The sequence below is a fragment of the Bos indicus genome, chromosome 25, assembly GCF_029378745.1.
Source record: "Bos indicus isolate NIAB-ARS_2022 breed Sahiwal x Tharparkar chromosome 25, NIAB-ARS_B.indTharparkar_mat_pri_1.0, whole genome shotgun sequence".
Lineage (NCBI taxonomy): Eukaryota > Metazoa > Chordata > Mammalia > Artiodactyla > Bovidae > Bos > Bos indicus.
Window position 1 is genome coordinate 10,598,763 of NC_091784.1, and position 12,346 is coordinate 10,611,108.

The 12,346-nt window shown below is 47.9% G+C and overlaps 1 protein-coding gene across 6 annotated transcripts in view; it reads left to right on the forward strand.

Annotated features, from left to right (window-relative positions):
- Nucleotides 1-3,779: 3,779 nt before the first annotated feature.
- CIITA (class II major histocompatibility complex transactivator) overlaps nucleotides 3,780-12,346 on the forward strand; it is a 59,544-nt gene continuing 50,977 nt past the window's right edge. For 2 of the 6 annotated variants that reach the window (XM_070779664.1, XM_070779662.1), the window contains exon 1: nucleotides 3,784-4,320. In XM_070779664.1, the coding sequence (XP_070635765.1) occupies nucleotides 4,038-4,320 (283 nt within the window). In that variant the 5' untranslated portion in view covers nucleotides 3,784-4,037. Of the gene's footprint in view, nucleotides 4,321-12,346 lie in introns of all 6 variants that reach the window. The other 4 variants (XM_070779666.1, XM_070779665.1, XM_070779663.1 and 1 more) reach the window with 4 other exon arrangements.

A 12,346-nucleotide genomic window follows, 5' to 3' on the forward strand; every position in this document is an offset into this window, starting at 1 on the left:
TACTATTTCTGACACTCTTTAGTTCTTCCCAACTGGTATCTAACTGAGTTTCTAACTGGTATATAATTTTCCTTCCATCTAAAGAACTTATTTTAGCATTTCTTAAAATGCAGGACTATTGCAACATACTCTTTTAGTTTTTTAAGTCTGAAAATATCTATTTTCCCCACATACTTGAGGGATAGTTTCACTGTTTTAGAAGCCTGAGTTGACCATTTTTTCCTTTTCAGTTCGTCCAAGATACTGTTCCACCGTCTTCTGGTATCCATGATGTTGAATGAGAAGTTAGTGATGACTCATGTGCCCTCCTGTATGTAATGTGCTCTTGTCTTGTTTTTTTATTTTTTGGCTGTGCTGTGTGGCATGCGGGATCTTAGATCCCTGATCAGGGATTAAACCTCCACCCCCTGCATTGGCAGTGTGGAGTCTTAACCACTGGGCCACCAGGGACGTCCCTGCAATGCGATCTTTTGATCCGGCTCCTTTCACAAATTTCTCCTGATCTTTAGTTTTCTGTTGTTTGACTATGATGTGCCTACGTGTGGATTTCCTTGCGTTTGTCTTGCTGAGCTTCATGGTTTTCATGCTGTTTAATTTTCACCAAAGTTGAGAAATTTGGGGCTTTATTTCTGTGACCTTTTTTCTACCCCACTCCCTCACTTCTTCCGTCCTTGTAAGTATGTATAAGTTGGACCTTTTGACATTGTCCCACAGATCCTTGAAGCTCTTTTCTTTTTCAATCTTTTTCTCTCTGTTCTTCAGATCAAATAATTTCTATTGTGACACCTTAAGGTTTCTTCTGTTATCCCCTTTTTGCCATTAATCCAATCCAAAGACTTGTAAATTTTCCTACATTGTAATTTTCACTTTGATCATTTCCATTTGGTAATTTTTAGTAGTTTCTGTTTTTCTGCTGAAAGTTCCTATTTTTTTATTTTCATGAGCATGTTTTCCTTGGCACCCTTTATGTCTATTTCATTCATGGTTAGAGTCACTGCTTTAACAAATCCTTGTCTCAGGACTTCCCTGGCAGCCCAGTGGTTTAAGACACCACCTCTCAATGCATGGGGTACAAATTCAATCCCTGGTCAGGGAGCAAAGATCCCATATGCCTCCAGGCCCCAAAAAAACAAAACATAAAACAGAAGCAATATTGTAACAAAGTCAGTAAAGACTTGAAAAATAGAAAGATTTTAAAAAGTAAAAATAAAAAGATTTTTTAAAAATCCTTGTCTGCTAATTTCAACATCTGGGTCATCTGGGGGTCAATTTCCATTGATTATCCTTTTCTCCTGAGAATGGGTCCCTTTTTCCTATCCCTTTATAGTCAGGTAATTTTGGATAGGTACTGCCTATCACAATATGTGATACGTGGCTCAAAATAGCCTGGAGTTAAACTCCCCTCTCGGTCCTCCCCACCATTCTATGCAAAACAAAGAACTCTCTCACCGGAAGGAAAAAAAACGAGAAAAAAAGGTTGATTACGCCCAGCTCCCAGTCGGTCCCAGCCTCTGGCTGATCTCCAGAATTCCTTGCCCCAGCCGTTTAAGAGATAACTACTCCGAATAACCTTGGAGAAGAACAGGCCCCCTTAAGACAGTAGATTTCCTCATATATGCCTATATATACTTGCTCTTTTCTTGGGTTAGCTCACTAATCTGACTGCTGCCCCTTCTCGCCTCATTAAAGGTGATACATTCTTGTAAAGTGCCCGTCTCATTCTTTTTCTGAACCTCGCCTTTTCTAACTCCATAGAAAGAAGGAAGAAAGAAAGTGAAGTCGCTCAGTCGTGTCCGACTCTTTGCGACCCCATGGTCTGTAGCCCACCAGGCTTCTCTGTCCATGGGATTCTCTAGGCAAGAATACTGGAGTGGGTTGCCATTTCCTTCTCCATACCCTACAGTAAACACTCTGGATTGTGTTCTAATCTGAACAGGGTTAATTTGGTTGTTGCTGCTGTTTCAGCAGGCTCCTATATTGGCTGGAATCAAATGCCTAGTCTCCTGCCCTCAACACAACCCCCATGGTAGGTTACAACTCAAATTTCAGCTCAGTTCCTTTAGCCTTAGTTGAGCTGTGAATGCATGAATGAACAAGAACTCGAATGAGCCGTGAATGCAGGGTTCAGAGGTCAACCATACATTTGGACAGTTTATACCCAGAATTTAGAGCAACTTCTCTCTGTCTCTTTCCTTCTTGGAATTTCTACTCCCACTTTCCAGCAACTATTGTTATCTCAAATTTTGTCCTCTGGTTATTCGGGGCAGTAAAACTTTTTTCTTTTTCCAAGCAGAATTTTACTTGCCCTGCAGAACACAGACTGAGACCTCCTTGAGCTAAACTAATGAGCTGGGAATTCACCAGTGATATTCTTGTCTTCCACATATTGACTCCTGTCCAGGGTCTGCCTGCTCTGATTGCTCCCCAGGGCCTTCAGGTAGCTGTTTTTTATACTTTCTTCTGCCTCCCAGCCATCAGAGCTTATAGTTGTCATTGTGGTAGTGTTGGTCAAATAGGAACTCTCACCCATACTGGAAGTGGAAATCCCTATTTGTCTCACTGAAATGAACAATGCAAATGGTCCCATCTGAGAGATGGTAAAATGAGGCCAGGAAAGGAAACAAGGTCACAGTGCGTTTCTGGAAGAGCAATCAGCTATGATATAAAAAGCGGGGGCTGAGGTTTTTCAGGGTAGAATCCTACAACAGACTGGCACCTATGCAAAGCCTGTTTTCCGTGTTATTAATTGGGGATAATATTAGTAATAGTCAATTTTCATGAAGTGCTTACCAGGACCAGCACTAAGCCCCTTATACATACTACCTCTTTTAATCCTCAGAAAAATCTGATGAGATTGAATTATTTTTCCTGGGAGATTTTTCAGAGGAAGGGACTGAAGTTTAATGAAGCTGAGCCCAAGGTGACACAATTGCTTGCATGATTAATCAATAATCATAATGGCTCATATTTATTGAATTCAAATTTATTGAACTATTATCAAGTTGTGGATGATGTGCTGGGTACTCTCCAGGCGTTATCTCGCTTACTCCTCCCTACAACTCTAAGATGTAAATACCATTATTATCACTTCATGTTTTTGTAACAGGGGAGAGTCAGTTTTGACTCTTCCATGCAAGATCTGTGTCTTTGGCTGCTTTTGTTATTATAATCACACATAATGGCCTGCCTCAGAGAATCCTTCCCCTCTGCCTCTTAAACTAAAATGCCTCTGATCAGAACCCTGTCCACCTGTAGATGGCAGGAAGGAAAAAAATTAACACATCTCCCTGCCTGAGGCTTGCCCTTCTAGGAGACACTTATAAGAGTAAATGGCCTCTACTCTGTTTCCTCACCTCCCTGCCATCTCTGATACCTAAAAGGACCTGGTATCCAGACCGGGACAAGATGGTTATTTTGAGTCTTTAGTCTGCCGTCTTCTCGGTCAGGCTTGCGGAATAAAGCCGTGTTCATTCCTTGCCTCAGTACCTCGCCTCTTGGATTCATTGGCCTGCCCTGCCATGAGCAGAGTGAGCTTGGACTCGGTAACGTTTCCAGATGGAGAAATGGCAGCAAGGAGAGGCTAAGTAACTTGCCAAACATCAAGTAATTGGGGATTTGAACCCAGCAGACTGGCTCCAAACCCAACTGCTTAATTGCTATGCCCCAGTGCCTTCTTGTTATGATGCAACATCCGAGAAAGCCTATCACCTTATAGGTCCTCAAAGAGGCAAGTCTTGTTCCTCTTAGTAAATACTGGATTGGGTCTAAAGGAATCCACAGAGCCGTGACCCTCTTTGGCATACGCACACGCAAGGTATGCACGTATCTATGGGTCTAAATCAAGACCAGAACCCATTTCCATCAATTCATCAGGCAACCCCAGCCTAACGTGCAAATGAGGAAATCCTCCTTAGCAGGAATAAGCTGCAGAGGTTCCCCCATCCTGATTTTCACTTCACATTTTGGATGCTACAAGCTGGGTGAGCAGAGATACCAGGCGCTAGCCCAGGGGAGCTGCCCTGCATCTGAGCGCTACCATGAATCACTTCCAGACCATCCTGTCTCAGGTCCGGATGTTGCTCTCTAGCCATCGGCCGAGCCAAGTGCAGGCGCTTCTGGACAACCTGCTGGCGGAAGAGCTCCTCTCCAGGGAGTACCACCATGCCCTGCTCCATGAGTCTGATGGTGAGGCTCTGGCCAGGAAGATCTCCTTGACCCTGCTGGAGAAAGGAGACCCAGACTTCGCCCTCTTGGGGTGGATCTGGAGTGGGCTGCAGGCCCCCACAGCAGAGAGGGGCCCCAGCTACAAGGACCCTGGTGGTAAGTTGCCATCCATCCCTTTTTTCTCATGGAGCCATGTCTGGCTGTCAGCAGCTCAGGGCTTTTCCCTCTAATCTCTGAAAGGGAGGTCCTCATGTTCATCTCTGTCCCAAGCTGAGAAGGCAGAATGAATAGGAATCGGGGTCTCTGGTTGAGCTGGCAGGAGCAGCAAGTGCTTAGAGAGCTCAGGCTGGGATGCCGAGAGCATTGGCAGAACAGTGCGCTTCCCACTCTGCTTAAAAGTAAACCGTCCCGGAGGCACACAGCCAAATGCCCACTGGGTTTGCTCTCTGAGCTCCCTGGGTACCTTAGGCATGTGCAAGGCCCTGGTGAAGGGCACAGATGGACAAATCAGCCGCTGCCTGCAAGTGGGAAAGACGGATGCCGGCACAATCAGTGTGTCTCAAAGCTGAAGACATAGGTTGCCACAGAGAGGAAGGGCTGAAGAGCTGGAGAGCAGAGATTGCCGTGTGTGCACATGTGTGTGTGAGCATGTGTGTGCATGTTTGCGTGGGCGTGTGTGTGTGCATGTGTATGCACGTGCCTGTGTGTGCATCCGGGTCATGAAGAGAGAGGGAAACTGAAAGACACACAGGGAGGAAGAGAAAGGGAAGGAGAGACAGGAGAGAAAGAGAGGGAGGTAGACAGAAGGACAGAAGAAGGGAGGAAGGATGGGAGGAAAGAAGAGAGAGAGGGAGGAAGACAGAGAAAGAGGGGGAGAAAGAGAGAGAGAGACAGAAGAGGAACCAAGTTGAAGAGAGTGTCTTATTTTTAAAGGGTACTGCTGACTCCTGATTCATCTTAAAGCGGGAAAAAAAGCCTATGCCATACCATTTCCACTCGCATCCTTGGCTCCTCAAACATTTTAGGTCTTCTTTCCCACTTGCAAGAAGGTTCTCACTTTGTTGCAAACAAGAGTCTTCTTAATTTTTATTTTTGGACATACCTCGCAGCTTGAGGGATCTTAGTTCCCCCAACAGGTGTGTCAAACCCAGGCCGCCCTCCACAACCCAGCCGCAGAAGCGTGGAGTCCTAACCACTGGACCACCAGGGAATTCCCACTAACAACATTCTTCCTAAAGACACTTACTTTTCAGCCTCCGTTACATAAACCTGTGCTTTCCCAATTTTGTGAGCTGATGTCATAAATTCTAGTCCTTGGTCTTTTTATGGTTTTGGAGTAACTTACAACTTGATATAATCACAATTCACATTTATTGAGTATTTCGTTGCTTGCCAGGCACACCTAAGCCAGTGGGTTTTCTCATATCCACCCTAACCCTTTAATGATTTCATGCATTGGAGAAGGAAATGGCAACCCACTCCAGTTTTCTTGCCTGGAGAATCCCAGGGATGGGGGAGCCTGGTGGGCTGCTGTCAATGGGGTCGCCCAGAGTCGGACATGACTGAAGTGACTTAGCAGCAGCAGCAGCCTTATGTTACACAGGAAGAAAAGACAGAGACTGCCCAGAGGTGACCAACTCCGGTCCCCAAGCAGGAAGTGTTGAGGCTGGATTTGAAGGCAGACACACTTGTGGCTCAGTCTGGTCTTAAGGGCTAAACAGCCTCTTAATGATTTTGCCATGGGCTCCAGGGCAGTTGTAGGCATTTCTCCAACTCTTCTGCCAAGATACATGTTTACAAGGGGTGGGCTGTCTTCCTGGGTGAATTCTCACCCAGATCATCTCTGTCTGTTCCTCAGACACATCTTTTACTCTTCCCCTCCTAAAAGACCCCAGGGGGGCTGGGACATCTCTATCACCTGAATGACCCCCCTGATTTCTTAATGGGAGTGCAAGCCACTTATGGGGTCTTTTTAAAAACTTTTTTATTTTATATTGGAGTATAATTGCTTTACAGCAGTGCGTTAGCTTCAGGTGTACAGCAAAGTGACTCAGGGATACATATACATGTATCTACTCTTTTCTCGAATTCCTTTCCCATTTAGGTTGTTACATAATATTGAGCAGAGTTCCCTGCAGCATAAGGTAGGTCCTTGTAGGTCCTTCCTCTTGTTGTTGCTATTCAGTCGCTAAATTGTGTCTGACTCTGCGACCCCTTGGACTGAAGCACACCAGGCTCCTCTGTCCTCCACTATCTCCTGGAATCTGCGCAAATCCATGTCCATTGAGTCAGTGATGCTATCTAACCGCTGTCTCATCCTCTGCCGCCCTCTTCTCCTTTTGCTTCAATCTTTCCCAGCATCAGGGTCTTTTCCAAAGAGTCGGCTCCTTGCATCAGGGGGCCAAAGTATTGGAGCTTCAGCTTCAGCAGCATCCTTCCAAGGAATATCCAGGGTTGATTTCCTTGTCCGTTATCTATTTTAAATACAGCAGTGTGTACATGTCTCTCCTAAAGATGCTACCAAAAAACTACTAGAGCTCGTCAATGAATTTGGCAAAGTTGCAGGTTACAGAATTAACACACAGAAATCTGTTGCATTTCTCTACAATGAAAGATCAGAAAGAGAAATGAAAGGAACAGTCCTCTTTACCATTGCATGAAAATGAATAAAATACCCAGGAATAAACCTATGGAAGGAGGCAAAAGACGTGCACTCTGAAAACTGTAAGATGCAGAGGAAAGAAACTGCAGAGAACACACATGGCCTATGCAGTCTTGATGCAGATGCCAACTTCAGGGGGTGTCAAGGCCTTCCTCTCTCCTCGACACACCCCCTGCAAACTGCAGCCTCCTCCACTCTGCTGGCTGCCCACACCTCTGCTCCTCCCTCTCGCTTCAAGGGCGGGTTCCTGTTATTAAACTCAGTTTCCTCCCAGGGGATGTAATATATTTATTTCTGATGCCATGTGACTCTAGAAAGGGAACTGAGCTCCATGCGGTCTTCAGGAGCCTGGGAGACAAGGAAGGATACATCACTTCCTTTCCTTGTTGCTCCCCCACCACCCTCTTCCAGGCCAGCTCCTCCCAGGCCTGTGAGACTCCATCTGTAAGGACTACAGGCAGTGATGCAGCCAGGGGGCAAGGAGAGGGAGCAGCCTTCGGACGGGGACAAGGAGAACAGGGGGAGGAGAAGTGTGTGGTTTGTAGAAATAAAGGGCACTGACTTGAGTTTCAACAGGGCTTCAGAAAAAAGGAAATCGGAGTGTGAAGTTTTTGTAACTCTCTCTACAACCCTATCGTGATCGTCACCCTCCGCTGCCCTAAACCCTGCACTGGCTTCCCGTGTCACTCAGAGGAAAGCTAAATCCGGACGATTCCCATGAGGCCCTTCAAGATCTGGTTCATCCCTGCTCTGCTCCCACCCTATACTCCTGCCGTCTCATCTTCTCCAGCCATGCTGGTACTCTTGGGGTCCCTGGGACAGCGGGCACACTCCCTGCCACAGGACCTCTGCACATGCTGTTGCTTCCTTCTGAACACTCTTTTCTCCAGATATCTTCTGGGTCAACCTCCTTGAATCCTTTAGCACTTTCCTCAAATGTCACCTTCTCAGGGAGGCCTCCCCTGATCATCCTATTTAAATTTGCAACTCCCCCTCCACACTCTGAGTACCACTCCCCACACTGACATGTTTACCTTTGATACACTTTACTTTTGTATTATGTTTGTTGCTGATTATTTATTTAGTCAAGCTGCACGGCTTGGGGGATTTTAGTTCTCCGAGCAGGGACTGAACCCGGGCCCTTGGCAATGTGAGCAGAGTCCTAACCATTGGACCCTCAGGGAGGTTCCTTTGTTTGCTGCCTATTGTCTGACTCTTTCACTGGAAAGTAAGCACCCTGTGGGGAGAGATCTATGCTTTTATCACAGATGTATCCCGAACACTTAATATAATGCCTGGAAAAGGATAGGTGTGCAATGTGTGTTTGTTGAATATTAGACTACTGGATGGTAGGTAGATGGATGGGTGGGTGGGTGGGTAGATGAATGGTTGATGGGTAGGTGCATAGGTGGATGGGTGCTGAGTGGTGGGTGGGTAGGTGGTTGGGTGATGGGTGGGTGGGGGTTGTGTGGGTAGGTGGGTGGGGGCACAGGTGAATGGTTGATAGGTAGGTAGATGGATGGGATAGATCATGGATGGGTGGGCGGGTAAGGAACTGGATAGGTGGATGGGTGATGGGAGGGTAGGTGGGTAGGTGGCTGGGTGATGAGTGGATGGGGGCTGTGCGTAGGTGGGTGGGGGCATAGGTGAATGGTTGATGGGTAGGTGGTTAGGTGGGTGGATGGATGGGTGGGTGGGTGGGCGGGCAGGTGGGAAGGATAGGTGAATGGTTGATGGGTAGGTGGTTAGGTGGGTGGATGGATGGGTGGATGGGTGGGCGGGGAGGTGGGAAGGATAGGTGAATGGTTGATGGGTAGGTGGTTAGGTGGGTGGATGGATGGGTGGGTGGGTGGGCGGGCAGGTGGGAAGGATAGGTGAATGGTTGATGGGTAGGTGGTTAGGTGGGTGGATGGATGGGTGGATGGGTGGGCGGGGAGGTGGGAAGGATAGGTGAATGGTTGATGGGTAGGTGGTTAGGTGGGTGGATGGATGGGTGGGTGGGTGGGTGGGGAGGTGGGAAGGATAGGTGAATGGTTGATGGGTAGGTGGTTAGGTGGGTGGATGGATGGGTGGGTGGGTGGGTGGGGAGGTGGGAAGGATAGGTGAATGGTTGACGGGTAGGTGCATAGGTGGCTGGGTGACGGGTGACTGGGGAGATGGATGCGTGTGTGGATGGCTCCTGTTTACCATTACTCTCACTCTACAGATGAGTACTCTGAGGCACAGGGAGGTGAATGATTGCCTCGATCATGGCCTGGGGAGGGGTGGCTATTAGATCTCATGGGCCCAGATCACTCGTTTCTCTTTCTAGTTGGCTGCCTCTTTTGAATAACCCAAAGGGATACCGTAAGTCTACCCGAAGCAGGCTGACCATCTTCAAACTGAAACCAGCCTGATGATTCAGAAGTCACCTTTGGATATGATAATACTTCAGCTGCAATTGTGCAGGAAGTGCACTTCTTTGGGGTTGACTCTGCTGCACAGAAAAGCACATGTGCATCCAGCCCCCAGCAAGCCCGGTGGAGGCCCAAGAGTCGGGACAGAACTCAGCTACCTGACTGGGGACAGTGAGTGACAACCCCTGGAGGACAGTCAGAGGCCAGAGAAGAGAGACTTAGTGTGGCAGTATGGAGGGAGAACTAGGCTGGAAGCTGAACAGCTCTAGTCCTGCAGCCATGCCCTGCTGCTTACAAATTGTGTAACCTTGGCCACATGCCTGAACAAGTCTGACGCTCAGTTTTTTCATCACTAAAATGGGAGTGATGATATAAACCTCCCAGGGTCATAGCAAGGGTTCAGTGAGATGGTGTCTGAGAAACTATCCCAGGAAGCGCTTGGCATTAGACAGATAACTCTAGAAATGTCAGACACATACATATTGTGCTGTGATCAATCACTTAGGCATGCATGCTTAGTCGCTTCAGTTGTGTCTGACTCTCTGTGACGTCATGGACCCACATGAGCCCACCAGGCTCCTCTATACTGGAAGAACTGTCCCAGGCAAGAATCCTGGAGTGGGTTGCCATTTCCTCCTGCAGGGGATCTTCCTGACCCAGGGATTGAACCTGCATCTCTTACATCTCTTGCATTGGACTGGGGGGAGGATAAACCAGGGAGTTGAGTCTGCAGTCTCTTTGAGGGCTCCACATCACATCTAGACACCTACTCCAGTGCTGAGTGTGAGGCTGCTATGTGCATCTGAGAGTTAATGTGACTCCAAGCTGGCACGTTGGTTAAGCACATATACTGTGGCCTCAGCCAGCCTCGGTGCCAGCTGTGACTCCCTGATTCCAGGGGCTAGGATGCCGATCCCTTCCTGGGATCCCTCGGTTTCCCCATCTGTAAAATGGAGGCGATACTAGCATCCAGAGTGGCTATTCCGAGAATTCAGTGACATCATCCAAAACACAGGCATTGCTGCCAGCATGAAAGCTCGTTCTGACTCGTCAGCCTCCAGGGTGGCATTTGGGGCAACCGCAGACTCAAGGTGAATGGAAGGATGACCGGTGGCAAGGTCAGACCCAGCCGGCCTCAGGTTTGTGGACGGAGGCACAGCGGTGCTCTTGGGGCGAGCCTTCTCACAGGCTGTGGGACGCCCCTGCCGTGGCTTTACATCTTACTGTTGCCGTTGGCTTTCCTTCATTATTTTGTCTCTCTGTATTTTCACAGTGTGGTAGTTTTACCCGTGAGAACTCTGTTCTAGGAAACACAGAACAAAGCCTCCTTCTAGGATGTTGCCTGATCTATTGGAAAGGGAGGGACATACCCCAGACTGTTAAGTTCTTCCTGTCACTTCCTTCCCCATTTGGTCCTTAGGATGAGAGTCACCCGAGCCAAGATGCAGAGGGGAGGAAGGCTGCACCCTCCCTTCTTTCTACCCCTTTTTCCTCCCCAAACCCATTCCTGCTCTGATCCCTGGTAAGTGAGTCTCCGCTGGCTCCTGGAAGGAGATGTGTTGGCAAGGACCACTTGGTTTTCACCTTGAGTGGCTTCCCAGCCAGCCAGACTTCCTTCACCTTCACCCACATGAGCCGCAGAAGCAGAAACACCTGCAACCGGAAGTTGGCAAGTCCCCATGGGTTTTCCCGGGGTTGACCAGGGGCCTGTTCTATTCTCGGCTTGGCTCCCGGTCTGGCACCTGACTCAGCCAGGGACTGTTTCTGTTCTTTGTTGTTCCCTTGAGCATCTCACCTGTGTCCTTACTTACCATTATTGGTCTCTCCCACTGCCTGCTCTCAAACTTACCTGGTCTACCCAACTGACTACTGTCAGTGCTCAGTCGCTTCAGTCTTGTCTGACTCTTTGCACCCCTCTGGACTGTAGCCCATCAGGCTCCTCTGTCCACTGGATTCTCTAGGCAAGAATACTAGAGTGGGTTGCCATGCCCTCCTCCCGGGAGTCTTTCTGACCCAGGGACCAAACCCTCATGTCCTATGTCTCCTGCATTGGCAAGTAGGTTCCTTACCACCAGCACTACCCAGGAAGCCCCAACTATACTAATATCTACTAACCAATTGATCAACTTACATCTACTATCTAATTCTATCAACTTATCAATATTTCATTTCTCTGACTGCCCAAATATTTATGTATCAGCTGATTCACCCACCTTCTTATCAACTAATCCACTTGTACATTTACCCACGAACAGGTCTATGTTCTCAGATACCTTCCGACCTGCCTAATTTGCCTTGATGTTATTCAGTCACTAAGTTGTGCCCAACTCTTTGTGGCCCGTGGACTGCAGCACGCCAGGCTTCTCCATGCTTCACTGCCTCCCTGAGTTTGCTCTAACTCATGTCCATCCAGTCGGTGACACCATCCTCTGTTGTCGCCTTCTCCTCCTGCCTTCAGTCCTTCCCAGCATCAGAGTCTTTTCTAATGAGTTGGTTCTTTGTATCAGGTGGCCAAAGGATTAGAGCTTCAGCTTCAATATCAGTCCTTCCAATGAATACTCAGAATCGATTTCCTTTAGGATTGACTGGTTTGATCTCCTAATTTGCCTACATATTAGGTTTTGTTCTCTCTACTCCCCCACCTCTTGTCTGATCTCTCTTCCTTGCTTTCTCACCTCCTTACTTCCCTCTCCCTTAAGCATTTATTTAGCATCTGCTAGAAATGAGGCAGGTCACCAAAAAGGGTAAGAAAAGATACTTACAACCTAGTACAGGAGGACTCTCCATCCATTTAGAGGTTGTCTGCCTTAATCAAATTTAAACGCCAACCATTCACTCAAACAATCTTGGCATCCTTTTCAAAAAGAAAGTCAAACATATTCAGTTCAGTTCAGTTCAGTCACTCAGTCGTGTCTGACTCTTTGCGACCCCATGAATCGCAGCACGCCAGGCCTCTCTGTCCATCACCAACTTCCGGAGTTCACTCAGACTTACGTCCATCGAGTCAGTGATGCCATCCAGCCATCTCATCCTCTGTCGTCCCCTTCTCCTCTTGCCCCCAATCCCTCCCAGCATCAGAGTCTTTTCCAATGAGTCAACTCTTCACACGAGGTGGCCAAAGTAC